We start from the raw sequence: 23,007 nt of genomic DNA, 5'->3' as shown, positions 1-23,007 counted from the left end.
TTTATTTAACCTTTTTTCAAAATACAGATTTTCATTAGGTACAGTTGTGTACCTAATGTCCTTAATGTAAAATGTTTAATATAGTACTTATTGGTATTTAACACTATTTTATCGTGACAGCATTGTGAGTACCTTTTATAATTTTAAATTGTATTCGATAAAAGCAGTATATTCCAAACGGATCCTTGAGATGCGGCACTACTGTCACATTGACAAAAAATTGTAGTATCAGGGTTAGTATAGGAGTGAATTTCTCTACTACACTACTTTCTGACAAAGGTCTGCTCCTTATAGCAATTTTGTTTAGTAATTTATTTTGTAAGTGAGGGATCTTAAAAGAAAAAAATGTCTTCATTAAATTCTAATTATGACATTAACGGTAAGAAGGAGTAGGTATTTAGGGTGTTTTCTGTGTATGAATTTGTTTTGAAACCTCCATCAGAATTAGTTAAACAATTTCATTGTCTGAATAGCGTGTTTTTTATGTAGAGTTAAATTCTCCTGATTATTTTATCAAACTATTAGGATCTAATTAAATGGATTGCTTTGTGGAGTGCAACAATTGTCCTCCCTATCTTTAAGGATTTTTCTTAAGTATAAGAAGAATGCATTATATTTTTATCATATATCATGTAACTTTTTAACTGAAAACTTAATCGTTTAAAAAGATTATGCAGTAAAAAAATTCCAAACCATAGTCCTTTTCTGGTTATTGACTAAAAAAAGATAAAAAATTGTCAGTAACACAGCCAAGTAATCACTGGCCTTTTGTGATAAAATTATAAATACGGCTTTAAATTACGCGTATATATCAAATTAATGTAATTATTCCAACTTTCAATAGCTACAACTGCAAATTATATAATGCAAAACTTTTTCAAAAGTGTGATAATATTTATAGAATTGATTAATACACAAAAAAATTAATCGCTCTTGATCAATATTTGAAAATAACTGATTGGATCACTGAAGCTTATTTGCTTCAACTATTCACACTACGAATAGTTGTATGTTGTGGTAATGTTATTTTTAGCTCTTCTCGCGTACACATACGACGCTAGTCGTCCTCATAATAACACTACTACACTGTACAAAACGATGTATATTCTGATATTACTCGTTGTTATTATTATAATTACAATGAGTAGATCAGTTGCTGCCTTCGCTTTTCGGCAAGTAGCTACACAGTGTTTCCGGGAGGCTCCACTGTCTTTCCAGGAATCAGTATCATCAAAACTCCGCTGAAAAAATTGCAATTATAGAAACCGTTTTTTACAACAGCTTACTTCTGAAAGAAATGAATTAAACGGTTTTTTTGTTGGCTCTCCACGAAGTGTTTGAAAAAAAAAATGGATGTAAACTGTAGCAACAGCCGTAAATTCAAACGTGGTAATTCAACAAATGGAAAGACAAGAAAACAATTGGAAAATGAACTTAACCGCCAAAGAAGTTTTTTTGTCTCAAATCAAAAAAGTCCGATCGAAAAACAAAATATTCAGGTACCTTATAATTGATAAATAGGATGTAGCTGTATGAAATAATGGTGACTTAGTACAGAACTTTATTCGTACGCTTTGTCAGAACGTTTATTAAAAAGCAAATAATTTTATAACCAAGTAATTAAAAGTAAATTTATTCGTAGTAGTTCTAAAACATAACATAAAATAAGTCATTTTACATAAAATCATTAATTAATTTGATTAACAATAAGTTACATTCGTATTTAGGGAATGGTTCGAAGAGGCAATAACCACCAAAAAATTCTTGGGGCGAATCTCAATATTAAAGAGCGAAACTTATAAATATGTTGAAAATATTTATAAGTCTACGGTCGATCTTAAAAATTTGTTATTCTAATATTAGTAGTTTTGTATTATATAATATTTTATATTCTTAATTTTTATCTTAAGATTATGATCATAAATTTAACAAAAACTTTGAAATAAAAAAGTTGACTTTTGATGGAAAAAAAATTTGACCATTTTTATTTGCTCATAAATATTAATTAAACGGAGATTCTGAAAAAATTGGGGATCCTAAAATGCATGTAGCCACTCCAGCCCAAAATTTCAAATAGAGCCCTGTCTACATTGTGTTGAATAGTAACTATAATAATGTATTACACATATTTGTCTTATATGTGTCTTAAAATATTATAAATGGTTGAAAAACTACATATATAATCTGAATAGTTGTTAAATTGCCAATTATGTTATCAATTTTCAAAGAACACTATTTAATCAACATTTTACAAATGCATATTCACTTTTTTTTACTTCTATGATAAATATTTTTTAATTTTATGTATAACTTCTATTGTTACTCAAATTTTTTTAAGATTTTATCAGTGAAATATCTCCAAATTTTGTCATTTTATTGTTTTGTCAATTGTAAAACCATTTCATTAGCACAACAAGAAAATATATCTGAGGGTTTTAAATTAAGTATTCTTTATATATTGGTAGGGTCTTTTGGTTTCTACATTTCCTTTGATGGTATCAAATACATAGAAGCTTAGAATTATACAATGAGATAAATTAATCTTTATTCTGGTAAAATATTTTAAAGCAATATCTATATTTTTATTTTCATCGATAAATATTTGCGTAACAAAGGATTTGATCAATGTATCTAAAACAACGATAAAGTTCGAAATTGCGAGTTTCGTTTATTGTAATTTAAAAACATAACTGTATGTCCAGTGATGTATTTAAAAATGGCGACAAAGAGGTAATGACCGAAGCAACAAATTTCAAGAAACATATTTTTGGAGTATTGCATTAGTGTCCCTAACACCTACCTTGTTTTTAGAGCCAGCTCTAGGCATGGACCTTGTACAATATGTTATCCTCGATAAATAACCAAAAAAAGTTATCGAAACTTCTTTAAAAATACTGGCTCTCAGTTCTTCGGTTCACATTATAGTATTATCTGTTCTCAGGATTTGTACAATTTATTTTTAACCTTAATTTTTTGGTTAATCACTTCTTTTTCTTGAAATGATGTAAATTTTTGTACCCCTGGGCCGCTTACTTTCCAGTATACCACTGACTAACCATTTATTTATTTGTTTTTTTTTTTTTTTGATACAAAAAATCCTTATATTAACTAAAATATATTAAACTCTAATTTTTTGAAGTACATATATTTAAATATATTATCCTAGGAAGGCTAAATCTTAAATACGTCTCTGAGATTGTCATACAATTTTTCTAATGGTGAAATCTTTCTATTTAGAATATTCTAAAATTATAATTTTAACAATAATAAATAAAAAAGCCAGTACAGAGGGGTCGCGGCATAATGGTGACGTGGCATAGTTAGATCAAGTATAATGATATCTGACAGTGATTAAAATCACTATAAAAAAAAAACGCTTCGATGCAAATCTTTAGATAGTGTTTAATTTTAAAAAATTGGTGGATTATTCCAAAAGCTACATGATCTGCTAGTTCCTTATTAATATCTTGATTAAGATAAAGTATATCGAATGAAAAAGGGATTATTAAAAAATATTATTTCTTATAAAAAAATTGTGTTGATTCATACACTTTTCAATAAGTTATAGCATTATAAAGTTAAAAATGTAAAAAATAAAATCGAGAATTTTCACACAATAATAGCATTCGGTAGCTATTTTCACCGTGAAGACCAAATAAAGTCCGAATTTTTTTTTTCCATAATAAAGAACATTACATAAGCTTTAATTTAAGATATATATAAAATTGTCAGTATTTCCGGAACACTTTCAAATGTTAAGTTGAAAAAGTTAATTTTTTGTGAAAAAGTTGTCATTTTAAATCCTCCCCTGTGGGCTAGTAAAGGGTTAAACACATCATAGTAAAATTAATATCTTCTCAGCTTCGCATCGAAGCCAATATTTCGTCTTGTAAAATCGAGACATATAAAAAGCTTGTTTTTTAATGTTTAAAGGTGCGTATTTAGATAGGATCTCAAGATAGCCAACCAATCATAAACTTTAAGGCTTATCTTAATTGTATAAACATTTTTTTTTTTGAAAATAAGATATTTGAATCCAGTAAACTGAAATTTTTAGTCATAAAAATGATGTTCTTTCTAGGTAATTAAATTTCAAACATGATTCTGGGTAAAGTTGTATTAGGACTTTTCTAGTACTATTTAATAATATCTATACTCTTCATGCGGTATATTACATTTCCATTTAATCTATTTATTTATAATTTATTTTTAATTTTCAGGATGATCACTTTAACAAAAATAGTAATCAAAATATGGGAGTAAAAAAGCCTTCAATTGAAATATATCGGCCACCAAGTAAGAACACTAACCAATACTGTACATAAAGTATATGGATCATTTCGGTATTATATAATGATACCGAAGTACCAACAACCCCGGATGTGTAAAACACAAGATCTCTGAGCCTACATACATTGGAAGAGGAACCCGATATTTTTTAAATGATCGTGAAGTAATAAGCTTACTATCTGCACACAAACCCGCAGCTTACTAATTATAGCACTACAGAAAGAACATTGCTGCGCAATAGATATTACAGCTTACAATTATATCAGGCCTATAAATTAATTTCATAAAATATGGCCGTATATTTTATAACCCTTTTGAAGACTACCATCTTCAAAATTTATCAAATGAATTTTTCCGGATTTCACTTAGTTATTAATATTATAAATGTGGATTGATTTTGAATAACTTTTTTTCAATAATATTTTAATAATGTTTTTATAATCAATGGTTAAATTGGGAAAAACTACAAGGGAGATTATAGTTCCTAAAAAAAGAGGAGTGTTCTCGAGCTACACCGAATTGTCTTTCCTAGAAGGCTACAAATGATAGTGATCATAATAAGCAAATACACTTACTTAGTAAAAAAAATTATCTCAATAAAAGAATAGATTAGTACCTACCTAGTTCGCTTTCTACTCTTCAGAGCTCAAAATTAATGAGTCTCCTCGACATTTTGGGATTCGACTTAAGGAGGACGCTAGATTGTACTACAAAAAAGAAGGGAGACTCCGTTTCTCTTCGTCCACCCACACTTTAACTTCTGTTTATTAAGCTATTATAATAAAACATAATATAATAAATATGTTGGTAATGGACTAATTTATCTTTATTTTTAGATATAAATCAATATTTATTCCTATTGAAATACTTTTAGTTGTAAATTCCCTTAGGCGAACGTTATTCGACCATTGTACACTATTTAATAAAATTTTTTTTCATGAGTTAAAATTTTGATGCGAGACTCTGTTCTAAGAGTAGTTTAAAGTTTACAGCCTAGTCCAACCCATATTTCAGTGATTTATAAATCTGAGGCTATCCCGGTTCTTAAATTTTCTTTAAAAATCTTTTTATTTTCTAAAATTTCAAAAAAATGTGTTATCAGTCACTTAAGAGACTCGGAAAATGGGAATTAAGTCAGGCAGTCGGATAGTTAAGTGGGAATGGCCTCGCTTAAGTTCGAATCTCAGTTAAGTAGACCTACAGTATTTGAATAGTTTTACAGTCACTTTAGAAAATACGTGACAATGATAGAGAGTCAGTCTGATTACGTTATATATGTAATGATAATTATTTAAAAATATTAAATGATTATTAGTTAGTACTTAAATAATTACTCAAATTAAAACTAAGTATAAAATAACATCAATTACATGCGACGAGCGCCCGGACATAGGTTTAGAGGCCCTAGACAAGTGATTTTAACAACATTATAATATGATATTTATACAATCTAAAAGAGTTCTCTACACCATTCAATAATAATAAAATAAATATCTAAAAAACCACGTGTCATCGCGTACTTATAAAAATTATATAATAATTAACAAAATAAAGACAATAGTACATTGCAAGTATACCAAATACAGACTTAGAATAGAGAATGAGAGTGTAAAGATAGAATTGGTATAAAGAAATAGAGAAAAGATGATCAATATAATATATGCCTCTGTTTTATGACCGTTAGCATATTTCCTAAATTCTAACATATGTTTATGAATATTCTACTAATGACAATAGATAACTAATAAATTAAGAAATAAAATTTGGGCATAACAATATCACAAAATCAGGGTCATACCTAGAATTTTGTTTTGGGGGTGGTTTTAATTTTTTGATGTTAGTATTAAATTTACAATTATATCATTAAAATAAGTAGGTATAAAATAAACTATCTCAAGTGTATTCATAAAAACCCATAATATTTTAATACTACTGTCAAATATTAAAAACACATTTGAAGACTTAATCTTATAAAAACAAAATTTTATTTCACCGTGATTGTAATGTACTATTATATATAGTTTTTACTTCATGAAAAAAATAAGGTTAGAAATTTACAAAGTCAATTTGGAGGTGGTTTAAACCCCCAAAACCACCCCCTAGGCACACCCCTGCACAAAATGTTGCCAATACATCTTAAAAATGAACAAATACTGGATAAACGAACATATATTAATTTATATATAAATATAGAAGATAACTTTCTTAGAAATCAAATTTTTGCTGCAAACTATTAATTACTGTTTTTCTTGACTATCTCATTAATCATTATGATATCCTTTCTTGTGATCCTTTTATACCTTAATTGCATGATATAGGTTTGCGGAAAGTTGACATAAATAATAACAATGATAATATATGTGTAGCCAATGGACTAATGAGAATAAGAGGCGCCAAACATTTTGAAAATATATCTGATAATCCTGATGGATGTAAGCTTAACGTACACGCCAAGGAATTTACTTTAGAACGCTCTAGAACAGCACCACAATCAATTATAAATAACTCCAAACACGAGTGAGTAATTTTACTAATAATCTATGTTATACCACATGAGAACATAACTGAGTATTCCTTTGGGTAAGATAGAAGCATTAAATCTTACCAGTTGACCTCCGAATTGCGTTCGCTCGTGGTCTGCAGTATACTATACGATTTTGTTCAGTTTATAACAAATGTTTTTAATTAGTAAGAATAAAAACAATTTTTTCCTTAATAATTAGATATTTAACAAAGTCTAGATGCTCATTATATTTTAACAAATACAAATATATTCAGGCTACCAAAATATATTCTGTATACCATAGAATTTAATGGTATAAATATTGGTAGTTGCAAACTTATTAAACACTTTGTATTTATACAATGTTGAAATAATCTAGTTTTAGTTTTTAAATATTCTCGTGAACTCGTTTTAGTTACCGAAAATATCAAATGCATGATAGTAATTTTTTGAAAATGTTTTTTTTATTAATTTATTTTGTAGTCTACTAACTGATATTTTAAGATCTCTATTCCGTATTCTGAAAACTTTAAATTTTTTAACATTAAATTGAAAAGTTGCTAGTATAATTTTTTTTTTACTTTGTAGTATGTTTTAAGTTTTAAGTGATTTTTTTAATTAGTATTTGGAGATTATTGATGTCGAGACTGAAATTAAAAAACCTAGCACAGTTGGGTGGCGACACAGTGGGGTCGTGGCATAGTTGGATCTAGCATAGATGATAACTGACAGTGATTAAAATCACTATCATAAAAAACACTTCGATGCAAATCTGTAAATAGTGTTTAATTTATAAAAATAATGGATTATTCCAAAAGCTACAGGATCTCCTATTTCATTATTTATATTCTGATTACAAGTTTTATGATTTAGAAGTGTAATATATGAATAAATAAATAAATAAATATATAAATATAATTAGTAATTATCTCAAAAAAAATATAATGGTCCATACATTTTTCAAAAAGTTATAGCATTATAAAGTTAAGAATATAAAAAAGAATTTTTTTACAAAAATCGTATTTTTTTATTAAGTTTGATGTCTGTTTTTACCATGAAAATTTTTTTTTCATAATAAAGTATATTACATTAGCTTTAATTTAAGATATTGTCAGTATTTCCGAAACACTTACAAAAGTTAAGTTGAAAAAGTTCTACTCTCTATATGCATTTTTTAAATTTGAACCCCCCCCTGTATTAAGGGAAATGGTCAGATTTAAAAAAAAAAAGTAAGTCAAATAAAAAAGGGATATAAATATTATTTCTCATAAAAAAATTGTATTGATCCATACATTTTTCAAAAAGTTATAGCATTTTAAGGTAAAGGGTCAAATTTATAAAAAAAATATATCAAATGAGAGGACAAATGATGTAAGGACAAATCAGCTTAGTTTTAGCTTAGCATCGAAGCCAAAACTATAAGATGTCATAAAAATGTATAAACTTTATGAAATAATACACACATTTTTATGAAGTGCAAACAAATATTTAAGTAGCCATAAAATTGTAAAAACAAATACATTAAGAAGCCATAGAAATGTAAAAAAACAAATACATTAAGCCATAGAAATGCAAAAAAATAAATGCATTAAGCCATAGAAATGCAAAAAAACAAATATATTAAGAAGCCATAGAAATGCAAAAAAAAAAACAAATATATTAAGAAGCCATAGAAATGCAAAAAAAAAAACAAATATATTAAGCCATAGAAACGCACATTAACTTTGAGGAAGCTATAAAAGTGCAAAAAATAATACTTTAAAAAGCCATAGAAATTTAAAACGTTATGAAGTCATAAAAATGAAAAATGAAATAACTAATGCTTCTAAAAAATTTCAGTACAAATATTACCAGATTTTTTATTTAAGATTAAATGTTGTTTTTAAAATATTCACATTCTACATCACTACTTAATTGACAAATACTAATAAAAAATATCTGATAAGTTATCTTTTTTTTCTTTTTTTATATTAAACGCTTTATGATATAATTACTTCTTTTTTTAGAAATACAAACAAAAATATTGGAAAAAGTGTATTGTCCAGATCTAGAACATTTTTTGTAAACAATGATTACAAGACAAATAACCAAAAAAAAAATTACGAGTGTAAAGGACAAAAATCTTATGTACAGCCAACTAAAAATGATCAATTTACGAAAAATTATATGGTACTAATATATTTTATGTAATTTTAAATAACAATATGACATTTGTTTGTTACCTTAATTATTTGATTTATATTTAGGTACAGAAAGTTCATTTTAATGAACCTTTTAAACGAAAAACAAAAAATGATGATTTCAGCAAGTATTCATCGGTGCACGCAAAAAATGATTACAGCTTGCGAAGATCTAAAAGTTATAACGGTCCAGACACTAATGATTTTAACAAAAATAAAATCCAAAATATTAAATCTCCGATTATCAGTTTCAATATTAAAGAACTCATTCATTTTCCTGAAGATATAAATAATATGGCAAAAACTATTGTTAATGGTATTTTTTAGTTATAAACTATTAAGATATTTTAAATTTTATTTCAAATATCAAAAACATTTATTTTGGCTGAATGAGATAACATTGTTAAAGGAACAAGTTTTTCCTTGCTCCTTTTTAGTTTTGTCCTTGTTAATCACAGAGTATTTAAGATGATCAAAATAATAATAGTGAATTTATTAGATTTTTATTTGAGTTATAATTTAAGTTTGGACTTATTGTTAACGATTATTAATAATACGAGGTGTGTTCAAAAAGTAAGGTGACTTGATATTTTTATGAAAAACTATTTATTTATTCATCAATGTTTGAAGCCCGCGAAATTTGAAAAGTCACCTTACTTTTTGAACACACCTCGTATACATGGCCGGATTAAGACCTATATGGGCCTACCTATCGAAAATATAATATCGCTTTCACAAAAATAGTAAGGAACAAAAAAAAAAAAAAAAAGACCAGAAAACCTGTTACTAATCATAACTAAGCTAATAAAAATCAAGAGGGTCTATTAAGTTCGTGGCCTTTCCCTTCCTTAATCCCGGTCTGTATATATAAATCTAAGATTTGTTTGTTAAAAATTTGTAATTTATTATAGACACCAAAAATTCTCCAGGCAAAGACTTAATGCTACTAGCTTTAAAAATAATTGAGCATGCAGTAAGTTGTAAACTCGAAGATTTACAGCTGTCAATTAATCTTTCTCTGTATATTATTGAGGTAATAAACTACAAGTTTATTAAAGTCACATAATAACTATTACTATGTAATAACATAAATAAATAAAATATTTAGAGAGACACCAGAGATACATTCATAAATATGATTATAAACACAGTTCAGCTGTGGTTCGTTAAACGAGAAAAGCTCTTATCACCTCCAAGACTATATTCATATGCAACATTTGTGCTTCTAATTTACAAAGGTGTAAGTCTCTCACATAATTTTTATAAATGTATCATTCTTAATATTTCATTAAAATAGTTATTCAATAAAAAAAATTGGTACAATCAAAAAGAGCATATTTTTATTTTTATTTTTTATCTGTAAAAGCATGTTTTCATATGGTTGTGATTTTTAACACAAATGTGTTAAAATTTACAGGTCGTTTTGATAACTATATTTAAATATGAGCTAAAAGAGAAAATTTTACCTGCAATAAAATGAAAGTAAACCATTTGTCTTTGTCAGACCATAAGGCATTTTATCATTAAGTTTCAATTTATGTACAAAATGTATTATATTGTCTTTGTTTAGTGAAAAATGTTAATGAGTTGCACACTACATGTATTACACCCTTTGGATTTTTTTTAAATCCATATATTATATACGTACAGAAAATGATATAGTATTTTGAGAATTTTTTTTATCTAAAGACAACTTGAACAAATACATGTATAAAAGATAAAGACATTATGTCTACATTTCAAGACTTGTGCTTATTAGTGGATTAAATAATCATTGTATTTATTATAAAAATGATGTAGTACATTTTCAAGTAGATGGTTATACCACTAAAAATATAGTAAAGTCAACCTAATATCTTAACTTAAATTATTTTTTCAGTTTGGCTCACTTAGATTTACAATTAGTGTTTTCCATACCGTTTATCAAAAGGACAAAAAAATGTTCTTCTGGTCTGTGGAAAAATTATAATAGTGCTCTTTTTACGTTAAATTGAGTGCTCTTTAAAAAAAATAAAATATGCTCTTTTGGTATGCGTCCAAAAAAATGTAATACAGACCTAATGTGGTTTATAAAACTGATCTAAACCATGTTATAGAAGGTAATAATAAATCATTTTTGGTGAGCTATTTGATAGTAATTATCATCACTATCATAAAAAACGTTTTATTGCGAATTTGTTAAATTTCACAATAAATTAGTATATTTATAACTTCACAATTTAAATTTTTGTAAAAAAAATATTTATATTTAGTTATTTTTATTTAAATAGCTATATTTTTTTACTTTGACAACCGATTTCTCATAGTAAACAATTGAAGGATGTCAATTTTATGTAGGTTCAAAAAATGTTGTGTATGCATGGTAAATTTTCAAAAATTAAGTTGAAATTTTTTTTTTATATATGTGTATAAGTAGTCATTTTTAAATCCATCCTGTACTTAGGTTTTTCAACAGATTTCCACAAAAAGCATACTAATAGAAGGATTATTATCTTTCATGCACCCTACTAAAATTGCATTAGAGTTAGTGTAAAATACCTTCTCAGCTTCGCATCGAAGCTAAAAAAAAAATGTAGTATTTATAAAATGCAAAACATTTTATTTAAAAATGCCATTTTTACGGTATCGTAATTTTGATGTATATTTTTTAATGTATGTGAAGAGGTTTATTCAATTCAATTTACGATAAGTATGACTAAATTTAAATTGGACTCTTTTAACGCATAAACTAACAAAATCAGTTCTGTAGAAGTTGAGAATTTTTATGGACATGCATAAAAATATATATATCATAGTAAAAAAAATAACTTCTTAGTTTTGCTTCGATGCTTAAATGCATAAATAAATGTAATTGTTAGGTTATTGAAATCCTCAACAAATTTTACTCAACATTCAGCGGTGTCATTAACTATTTGCAATAGATCGATTGTCATTTTTGCTGTCTGGTATTCAGTATTATCATTCCACTCTGTCCAGATATGTTTGTAGGTACGGTGAGAATGTTTTAAATCATTCTTCAAAAATGGCTGTGAACTTGGTCCATCTTTAATTTTTTTATATTTGTAGTATTCCGTATAATTGTAAAGATAGCCATAAGGCCTACCGATAATTTAGTTAGTGTGTGATTGACCCTCCGCCGTGCGGGGTCGAAGTGTCAGTGATATATTATTTTATCCACATAGTTAATTGTCGTATAAATACATTATAATTTATTAACGAAAGTACTATTATTGTGTCTTTTTTTTCCTACAAATTCAGGTGTGGGATTCAACCAAATTGTTCGCCGTTCGCCGATTGTTTATTTGTTATTCGCTATTGTTAGTCATTGACATTTGGTTCGTTCACTCGCGAAGTTATATGTTTCGAAGTAATTATTTATGCTAACTGAAATTGTTACTGTAATATTTATGCAACTTGAATTTGTGCGAGTGTTAATTGTTTAGCTAAAGTTATAAGATCCATGCATTTACGAAGTAAAACGGTTTTACCAGTGCGTGACGTAGATGACATCATAGTCATATAATAAGTGCATCCCCACTTATTCAAAAGCCGGAAGGCGACTCAAATTATAATGCTGGAAATAACACTGCAGATCTTCGAGACTTAGTGGCTACACTGGTTAACCAGAATAATTTACTTATGCATCAGTTATTATCTAAGGTTAATGATAATAATCAGAATCAAACAGCACCGCTCATCGCAAGGTTATTTTATCATGTCAGATTTTAATAACAGCATTAGTAATTTTACCGGCCGTGAACCAACTTGAGAGGCTGAGCTTTAGCTCCAATTAGTCGAGAGTGTGGCCAAATTGCATTACTGGCCAGATCATTTTAAATTAAAACTTGTACGACTGAAATTAATCGAACCGTCCAAATACTGGTTCTCATTACGCCAATTCCCTGACTGGAATAGTTTCATGGAACAATTCAGAAATACGTTTATTGGCTGTAAACTCGACACCGTTGATAGAGTTCACTGTATGTCTAATTGGTTACAGCTAAAAAATGACTGTATTTTTGAATACTTCCATCATAAAATGAAGCTTTGCTGCGATATTGATCTTACATTCTATGAGAGCTAGCGACAGGTAGTGGAGGGACTATATTCTCGGGATCTATGTTACTACTTGTTGGCTCGTAACCACAACAGTGAAGATGAATTGTTAACTGACATCCGAAATTACGAAAAAATTAATAATGCTTGTCAAAACCGTTTCCGAACCGAATGATCGTTAAAAAATCGGTATGCTCAGGGTACCAGTCCACAAAGACCTAGAGTGTTATTTAATCGAGAACCCCCTGTCATTGAGTTTAGGTCGCCCAACCCACCGCTTCAATCTGGTCAATCGACGCCCAGGACAGCCAGCCGTTTTAGTGATCGAAATGCCAATATTCGATGTTTTAATTGTGGATCCATCGGTCATTATTCAAGTTCCTGTGCCAGCTCGTCGAAATGAACGTCGTCCACAGTCCAATAATTTCCGGGGTGAGAATTTTTCAATTTTAGATAATATTTCTAGTTGTTTTGTACCCCTTTTTATGTTAAATGTTAGTATTAAGTATCCCAACGGCAATCTTTCTAATGTTATGGCTTTTATTGTTACTGGTAGTCCAGTCAGCCTTTTAAAATTCAGTGTTGTTTCTTATGTTTCTGGTATTACCCCTCCTAAGTCTAGTTTAGTAGGTATAAACAGGTCTCAATTATGTGTTGTTGATGAGTTCAATGGTGATGTAAACCATGATGATTTGGATGTTCCCATAAGCTTAAATTTTCGTGTTGTGCCCAATCAGACCATAAATAATGATTGTTTACTCAGGCGCAATTTTCTGGCCCATAACCGTGTAAATGTGTGTATTGTTGATGTGTAATTTACTATTACATTTAAATCAACCGATAACGTCCGTTTCGACGATATATTATCGTTAGATTATCGTAACGACGAGAATTATGGTAATGAAATTGATATCACCATCGAGCCTGCCTTGCCATTAAATATCCGACAAAAAATTATTATTGATGTATATACCAGCAGTTATTTATCGGTCGATAACGCGACCGACCTAACTACTGAATTAGATAATCCGCCACTGTTACACATTAAATTAAAAACCGAGGTTCCGATTTACTTCCGTCCAAGGTGACTTTTATTTTTAAAGCAAAAATTACAATTAATAATTGATGATTTATTAAGTCGAAATTTAATTAGACCTATACAGTCAGAATATGGAAGCCCAATTATTTTAATAAAAAAGAAAAACGGTGAGCTCCGACTTTGCATAGATTATAGCGAGATAAACAAACACATGGTTAAATATAGATACCCTTTACCATTAATCGATGATAATCTCGATTTACTTCGAGTTAAACAGTATTACAGTTGTATTGATTTAAAAGATGGATTTTACCATATCAAAGTAGCCGACGATTCGATTAAGTATACATCTTTTACTACTCCGCTAGAACAATTTGAATATCTCCAAATGCCCTTTGGGTTAGCCAATGGATCCGTCCGCTTTGGTCGATTTATAAATGATGTTTTTCAAGAATTTATCCGTAAACAAGAACTTATTGTTTATTGCTACCGATACAATCGAGGAGCATTTAGATATTCTTACTAGAGTTTTAGCGAGCATGCGTAAGAATAAACTACAGATCAGGTTAGACAAGAGTAAATTTTTAATGCATGATATAATTTATTTGGGCTACTGTGTGAGTCAATCTAGTATCCGACCATATCCAAAAAATGTAAGCGCAATCAATAATTACCCTGTTCCGAAAAGTAAAAAAGAAATTCACAGTTTCATTAGCTTGGCATCATATTTTCGCCGTTTTATTCCTAATTTTGCGCTAATAGCTAAATCATTATATAATTTATTGAAAAAGGATGCAGACTACTATTTTGGCGAAGAACAAATGACTTCGTTCGAATTAATTAAATCTAAATTAAGTGATCAGCCGTTGCTATCTGTATTTAATCCACATGCCTAAACTGAACTCCATTGTGACGCAAGTAGCCAATGTTACGGTTCTATATTACTTCAACAGCAACCTGACGATAAATTCCATATGGTTTTTTATCATGGCCACCGAACAACTGAGACAGGATTCAAATATCATAGCTATGAGCTAGAAATGTTGGCCATTATTAATTTAATTAAGCGGTTTCATGTTTATCTGCACGGTATTAAATTTAAAATTATCACCGATTGCAATAGCGTTTAATTGACTTTACAAAAACGCGACATAAACCACGAATCGCCTGGCGGGCCATGTTTTTACAAAATTATTCTTATGAAGTTGTACATCGATCGAGTACGTGTATGCCGCATGTCAACACGTTAAGTCGATGTCAGCAATTATTAGTTTTAGATTGCTGTACCTTCAATCAAGCACTGTATATCGAGCAGCAGACTGATCCTGAAATTAATAACTTAATTGCATGCCTTGAGAAATCCGAACACTCTTTATATGAATTACGTAATGGACTACTTTATCGTAAGAGTGGTGAGCGACTTCTGTTCTATATTCCCGCTGAAATGCGCGATCGTGTTACATGACATGTGTCACGTAGGTGCCAGTCGAACTGTTGAGCTTATAAAACAAGTGTATTGGTTTCCGAAAATGACTGAGTATGTCAAGTCATATATTAGCAATTGTTTAAAATGCATCTTATTCTCACCGAAAGAGGGAAAAGGTGAGAGATTATTAAATAATATTAATAAAGGTGATAAGCTATTTCACACCATTCACGTTGACCATTACGGCCCATTGTGTCAGACAAAAGGACGATTTAAGTATGTTTTTGCTATTGTTGATGCCTTTAGTAAATTTTCAACTTTATACCCCGTACGAACAGTTACGTCAAAAGAAACATGTTCGAAGTTGGACCAATACTTTTCATATTATAGTAAGCCTATAAGAATTATTTAAGATAGGGGATCCTGTTTAGATCTGATGTTTTTAAAGAGTTTTGTATACAACGCGATATTAATCACGTAATGACAGCGATACAATCACCCTCGTCCAATGGACAAGTCGAACGATACAACAGAAGTCTAACGGTAATGTATCTAAAATGGTATATGAACACAGTAACAATTGGAACGAACATTTAAATAAAATTCAATTTGCCGTTAATAATACTATCAATCGATCTATTAAAAATACACCTAGTAAGATAATGTTTGGCATGGAGCAGACCGGGGAGATTAACGACTATGTACGATTGTATTTAAAAACATTATCCGAGAGTAATGGAGAATGTGATTTTGACATAATTAGAAATCAGGCATAGCAAAACATTCAGGATGGACAACTATACTAAATATATACTATGATGACAACAAACAAAAAGCAATTAAGTATAACGTAGGTGATTTGTTGATGATAAGGAACATTGATACAACTCCTAAGTGTGTAAGAAACTTATTCCCAAATTTAAAGGACCCTATAAAATCCATAAGGTACTTTCTAATGATAGATATGTCGTAGTTGACATTTAGGGGTTTCAGGTCACTCAAATTCCTTTAAATACCGTTATTGCCGCTAGGGATATTGAATATTGGATTCGATCCCATTAATATTGATTTTAAATTTTAACTCAATAACATTAATTTTATTTTATTTTAGTTTGTTTATTATTTTGATTATTTGATCATTATTATTATATAAATATTATTATTGTATTTTATCATTATTTTTATTAATGTTATTTAACTGTTAATTTTATTAGGTAATTGATTGTATATTTATTTATTATTATATGTATTTATGTAATAGTTGTATGTCCAAATTGATTATTTTATCTTTTTGAATTACTATGCGACAGTGTAAGTTATTATTGTTCGAGGCCGACTAATCGTCAGATTGGTCGAGCTATAGTATTCCGTATAATTGTAAAGATAGCGATAAGGCCTTCCGATAATTGAGTTAGTGTATGGCAATGACGCAACTAGAGTTTAAATCTTGGAGGTGTTACAATTATAAATCACTTACAAAATCGTGGGGGACTCCGCCTCCACGCCTTCAACTTTACATAATCTCAATATTTAAAATATAATACTATTATTATATTCGCAATATCATTTTTGGAAAAATTAATATAACACATTAAATTTATTTACAATAGTATTTAATTGTATTACATTTTTTTTTCCAAATGGAAATTTTTCAAATTATTTGGTTCGCTTCTTTTTCGTTTTGATACTTTAAACATTTTTTTATAAATCGCTATAATGTTGATAATATAATATAATATACCATTTAGAATATATACAACCTTGATCATGTACATTTTATTAATCAGTATACAAGATAAGAAAAAATATATAATATATACAGTATGATAATAAAATCTTAAAAAATAAAAAAATAAATATAGTTTAAAAACTAAAAAAACACGCTTTTAAAGCACGTCGAACTAAAAAGTTAAAAATAATTTTTAAAATAAGTTTAAAATAATTATGAACAAAAAATACTAGTATTATTGTGATAAAAGCGTCGGGCGCTCAATATACGAAAAATATGGCACAAAGCACCCACGCTTTTATCACAATAATACTAGTATTTTTTGTTCATAATTATTTTAAAAATTATTTTTAACTTTTTAGTTCGATGTACTTTAAAAGCGTGTTTTTTTAGTTTTTTAAACTATATTTATTTTTTACTTTTTAGTTTCATGTTATGATAGTAGTTACTATCAATATCATGGTTGTTACGGGTAACGGGAAATCAGGGTTCGATTCCGGGGAGGGAGTCTGAGAAACGGCTACCACATCCAAGGAAAGCAGCAGGCGCGTAAATTACTCACTCCCGGAACGTGGAGGTAGTGACGAAAAATGACGATACGGAAATCATCCCTCGTAATCGGAATGAATACTTTATATCTCTTAATTAAAATAAAGCGTGTTAATAAATAAATTTTAATAGTAATTAGAATATATATATATATATACAAGTAAAGCGACTTAAGTACGTAAACGTATCATGCACTAGGTATAACCGTATTTTGTGGGCGGGCGGGTCGGACTAACGTTATACCTGAGGTATAAACGGTGGTAGGAATATATAAATATATATACGTAAGGCGCATTAGACGCGGGCGGTATTGGTCAGTCAAAATAAAAATTTGTTTATATATATATAATATTGATGACAAGCACGCGTGTACGGGTACGATAACTAAAAATAAATTTTTATAGGAATAGTGTGCCGTCGTGATGTGAGCGAGGCGTGGGGAGGGGTGAATGCGTATAACAGTCTAGTCTAGACGACGGAATATGCGATAACGCGTGGCGTTTGGAGAGTTACATACATACATACATACATACAGGTGAAACTAATATAAGCGTGTTAAAAATACATTGTTAAAACTATACATATTTGAAATTACAAAGACGTGGAACTTCGGGTTGCTTAAAGTAAAGTTGGGGGTGCTTCAGTACCCCCGTAGTTGCGCCACTGGTGTGTAGTTGACCCTCCGCCGTGCCGGAGCGTTAGTGATATATTATTTTATTCGCATAGTTAATTGTTGTATCAATACATTATAATTTATTAACGAAAGTACTATTATTGTGTCTTTTTTTTCCTACATATTCTACATTTATTCTACTCTTTATGGCCTTCTTTTATTCCTCCTCCTCTTCCTCTGAAGTACTAATTACGGGGATAATATAAAAAAAAATTTGTATTATAATTATTAAATACAAAAACTAAATATTTGAATATTTTTTAGTATTAATAATTTAACTACCTTGTTCAATAGTCGATATTTCAGTTTCATATTTTTGTAGTTTTTTCACCTCATTATTAATTCTAGTGTTTTTAACACGCTTATATTAGTTTCACCTGTATGTATGTATGTATGTATGTATGTATGTAACTCTCAAAACGCCACGCGTTATCGTATATTCCGTCGTCTAGACTAGATTGTCATAACGCATTCACCCCACCCTACGCATCGCTCATTACACGCCGGCAATACTATTCCTGTATAAATTTATTTTTGGTTATCGTACCTGTACACGCGTGCTTGTCATCAATATTATATATATATAAACAAATTTTTATTTTGACTGACCATTATCATCCGCGTGCATACGGCTTACGTATATATTTCTACCGCCGTTTATACCTCAGGTATAACGTTAGTCCGACCTGCCCGCTCACAAAACACGACTGTACCTAATGCATGATACGTTTACGTACTTAAGTCGCTTTACTTGTATATATATATATTCTAATTACTATTAAAATTTATATATTAACACGCTTTATTCTAATTAAGAGGTATAAAGTATTTATTCCGATTACGAGAGATGATTTCCGTATCGTCATTTTTCGTCACTACCTCCACGTTCCGGGAGTGAGTAATTTACGCGTCTGCTGCTTTCCTTGGATGTGGTAGCCGTTTCTCAGACTCCCTCCCCGGAATCGAACCCTGATTTCCCGTTACCCGTTACAACCATGATATTGATAGTAACTACTACAATAACATGAAACTAAAAAGTGAAAAATAAATATAGTTTAAAAAAACTAAAAAAACACGCTATTTAAGTACATCGAACTAAAAAGTGAAAAATAAATATAGTTTAAAAAAAATAAAAAAACACGCTATTAAAGTACATCGAACTAAAAAGTTAAAAATAATTATGAACAAAAAATACTATTATTGTGATAAAAGCGTGGGTGCTTTGTGCCATATTTTCGTATATTGAGCGCCCGACGATTTTATCACAATAATAGTATTTTTTGTTCATAATTATTTTAAAAATTATTTTTAACTTTTTAGTTCGATGTACTTTAAAAGCGTGTTTTTTTAGTTTTTTTAAACTATATTTATTTCTTTTTCTTTCATATCACATCAACTCCTAATAAACAACCTGGGCGACCGATCATACTCTTATTAAGTAAAAATTTTTAATCAATCATAATTTTTATCATTTTAAATGCATTTGCATGTGCTGTTTTTAATTGTGGTCACAAACTTTTATCAAATAATTTCGAAAAGACATACAATTTCTATAGAAGTTTTACGTTCTAGGTAAGCAAGCTCAAATTAAAATATTTTTAAAACCCGGGATTAAAATAAAATTAAGTTCCAGTAACTCAGGTATCATTAAAATTTCATTTTTTGTTTTGCTTTAAAAAAAAATTCTAAAGTCCTTACATTTGGAATCTGGAGATCATGGCCAACAAATGTTAAACCAATTTAAATTAACCTACTATAATATTTAAAAAAGTCCATTTAACCATAACTGTGATATATTTAAAGAAGCTTTCTTATATATTTTTTTGATTTCGCCCTTTCCTGTGTCTTAGTATTGATTAATATTCTATTTATAGATGAAGCAAAACAAAGTTCTTTTGAACAGAATGGAACATGAGTATTATTCTCGCAAACAAGCATTGCTAATGCTGTTGGCTAAAATTTGTGAGCATTGTTTGATTTTGAACATAGAAGAAAATTCTAATGATCAAGTAAGTTTATATAATTATAAAAATATAAAATATGAAATTTGAGAAATTATATGTATATTTATCATAATTTACATTTTACATATTGCTATCCTATGGGATAACAAGTAGTTAGCCTAGTGGGTAGAGACGTATGTTACGGCACACTGGATATCGGGTTCGATCCCCAGAGTGCTAATGAGATTTTTCTTGTGATTACAAATTGTTATCTTGTATCTGCATGACATTATGATACGTCACATAAATTATATTATTATTTTTTATAGGTAGACTGTATGTTTGGTATTATAGATGCTATTGGATCTGATTTAGAAAGAGATATCCCAGATATGATTCAACAGCTTTACGTTTCAATGCGAGATGTAGTGTTAACTCGAGATTGTTCAATACCCGTTAAGAAAACTCTTTTGCATCTAATAGAATTACGAGCTTTTAAGTGGGTTTTACCAGAATCTACTTTCAATTACTACAATGCTTTAAAGCTAAATGATGCATAATAAATTCGCCCAATAATCGATAATTAAAAAAATGTATTCATCAAGTTTTTATTATTTAAAAATTTAATTTTATATATTGTAGTCATGTTATTTTAAATAAGACACTTCGTTATCAGTATTTAACATTAAAAATGATATTTAGTATTATGCTGAAAGAAGAGTGGTAATTTTATTATTTGTGTATCATTGTTGTTTTACTCTTATCTGAGAATGTTAAAAGGACTGTTATTTGTTTGTACTTGTCTAGCAGAGTTAGCAGTAGTTTGCCAACCGTAGGGCAAGAAAAGACTTATTGGTGTTTTGCATAATAAAACATTAAAGATATTTCTACGTCGTGTTCTAAATTGTTTTAATAATTATTTTCCTCTTTTCCTGAACGCACACGCGAATTCACGGTTTTGTTTACATACTGTTTCTTCGGTACAACCTATACTTCATATGTATCTAAATATAAAGTATAATAGTGTGTTACTACAGGAGTCATTTTAATTTTGAATCACCTTTTCTTCACTTTTAATTCACTAACGAATTAATTAATTACGAATCGGAAAATAATGGTGACTTACGTAACTCAGTTGGCAACACATTGTACTTGAGTACGTTACTATCGGAGTTCCAGTAGTACTCGGTATCAGTAGGACGTCTTAGATATCGACCTTAAAAAATAATACAGTGCTAGTCCAAGAAGTAGTGATGGGCATAATCAAATGATTTCGATAATCGAATGATTAGTAATCGAGACATTTTCATAATCGAGTGAATCTCTCGAAAAATCACTCGAAGTTAAAATCGTCTGCTCGTATGATAAGAATAATCAACTATTATTATTTATCGAGAGAATCGAAAAATTATACGAAATATGAATAAATATACCTATAGTAAATAATTATTAATTTAATTTTGCTTTTTTTATTTGTTGGTGTTTATTTATAATTAATATATTAAACTATAATTTAGGAATAATAATAACAATAATATATTAATAATGCATTATTAATAAGTGCTTTAAATAAAAGACAAGTTGTTATTTTTTTTATTTAATAATTATTACCTATATTTTAAAAAAACCGATAACAAATTTAAAAATAAAAACATAAGATAAGGTAGCAATAGCCGGCTTGACCATCATAATTAAAACACCTAATTGATTTTTCATAAATTCACAACTAGTGAGAGAATCAGAACTCAGTAGTTTAGCCAGTTCAGGACAAAACTTTGTTCTAATCGTCACATACTTCCCAAAAATGTGACAGATAAGATGTTGCCATGAGTAGCGATTGAACAAGTTGAAAATAAGACTCGAAGTCAACAATTTAATAATAATTCTACTATAATTTATGCTAAATAAAAACTTAAAAATAGTATTCTCTCGTTTCATCGTTTCATGGACATCATTCGAAATACCTTTTATTCGATTATATACATTTCAAGATCAAGAAATCATTGTTTTTATAATAAACGAGAAATCATTAGAAATAATCACTCGATTATAGAATAATCAATATTATTCTAATATTATTTATTAAAAAAATCAGAATATTTCGATTATATAATTGATATGATTTCAATAATCGAAATATCTCGATTATTTTCATAATCGAGATATCTCGATTATGCCCATCACTACCAAGAAGCCAGTTGTCCATATCGCCCATAAATACACTCCATGTATACATAATAATTAATAATTGTGTTAATATTAAAAAAAACTTGTAGAAAAATTTAGCAGATTGTTATTCCTAGGACTATGTAAAAAATTATTTTGATAACAACGTTGGTTACTGTGATTTGACGTTGCACAACATAGTTGTCATTTAGTCCTAATTTTACGATAAACTCATAGACTTATACATCATATAAGAGATAAATAAAATAAATTAAGTAAGAATGTAATCTATAGAAGAAAATTTGAAATTTTTATTTAGCAACACTGATAACAATTACACAGTCAATAGTTCGGATTGCTTAATAACTATTAATATTAATTAAAATACTATTAAAGAAATTAACTTTCAGTGGCACAACCATAAGAGATTTTAAAGGTTCGTACTCCTCTAAA

At 28.8% G+C, this 23,007-nt stretch overlaps 1 protein-coding gene across 5 annotated transcripts; it reads left to right on the top strand.

Moving 5' to 3' along the window:
• The first annotated feature begins 5 nt into the window (after nucleotides 1-5).
• Nucleotides 6-21,278, top strand: LOC126903155 (probable serine/threonine-protein kinase DDB_G0283337). 5 transcript variants are annotated; one of them, XM_050681167.1, is made up of 9 exons: nucleotides 6-233; nucleotides 4,221-4,296; nucleotides 6,609-6,807; nucleotides 8,800-8,962; nucleotides 9,040-9,289; nucleotides 9,885-10,006; nucleotides 10,082-10,213; nucleotides 20,320-20,454; nucleotides 20,718-21,278. In XM_050681167.1, exons 2-9 carry the CDS (start codon nucleotides 4,254-4,256, stop codon nucleotides 20,946-20,948), a joined length of 1,275 nt encoding a protein of 424 aa, XP_050537124.1. In that variant the 5' UTR covers nucleotides 6-233; nucleotides 4,221-4,253; the 3' UTR covers nucleotides 20,949-21,278. The 5 variants fall into 5 exon arrangements, 4 of the variants coding, with proteins under 4 accessions (XP_050537124.1, XP_050537125.1, XP_050537121.1 ...); XM_050681168.1 differs by having other exon boundaries at nucleotides 10-233; nucleotides 6,657-6,807; XR_007703432.1 differs by lacking the exons at nucleotides 6-233; nucleotides 20,718-21,278 and adding exons at nucleotides 1,054-1,499; nucleotides 12,232-13,461 and having other exon boundaries at nucleotides 20,320-20,457.
• Nucleotides 21,279-23,007: the final 1,729 nt, after the last annotated feature.

The sequence above is a fragment of the Daktulosphaira vitifoliae genome, unplaced genomic scaffold, assembly GCF_025091365.1.
Source record: "Daktulosphaira vitifoliae isolate Bord-2020 unplaced genomic scaffold, ASM2509136v1 Scaffold_3, whole genome shotgun sequence".
Taxonomy (NCBI): Eukaryota; Metazoa; Arthropoda; class Insecta; order Hemiptera; family Phylloxeridae; genus Daktulosphaira; species Daktulosphaira vitifoliae.
This window is presented reverse-complemented; position numbering and strand designations above follow the sequence as displayed.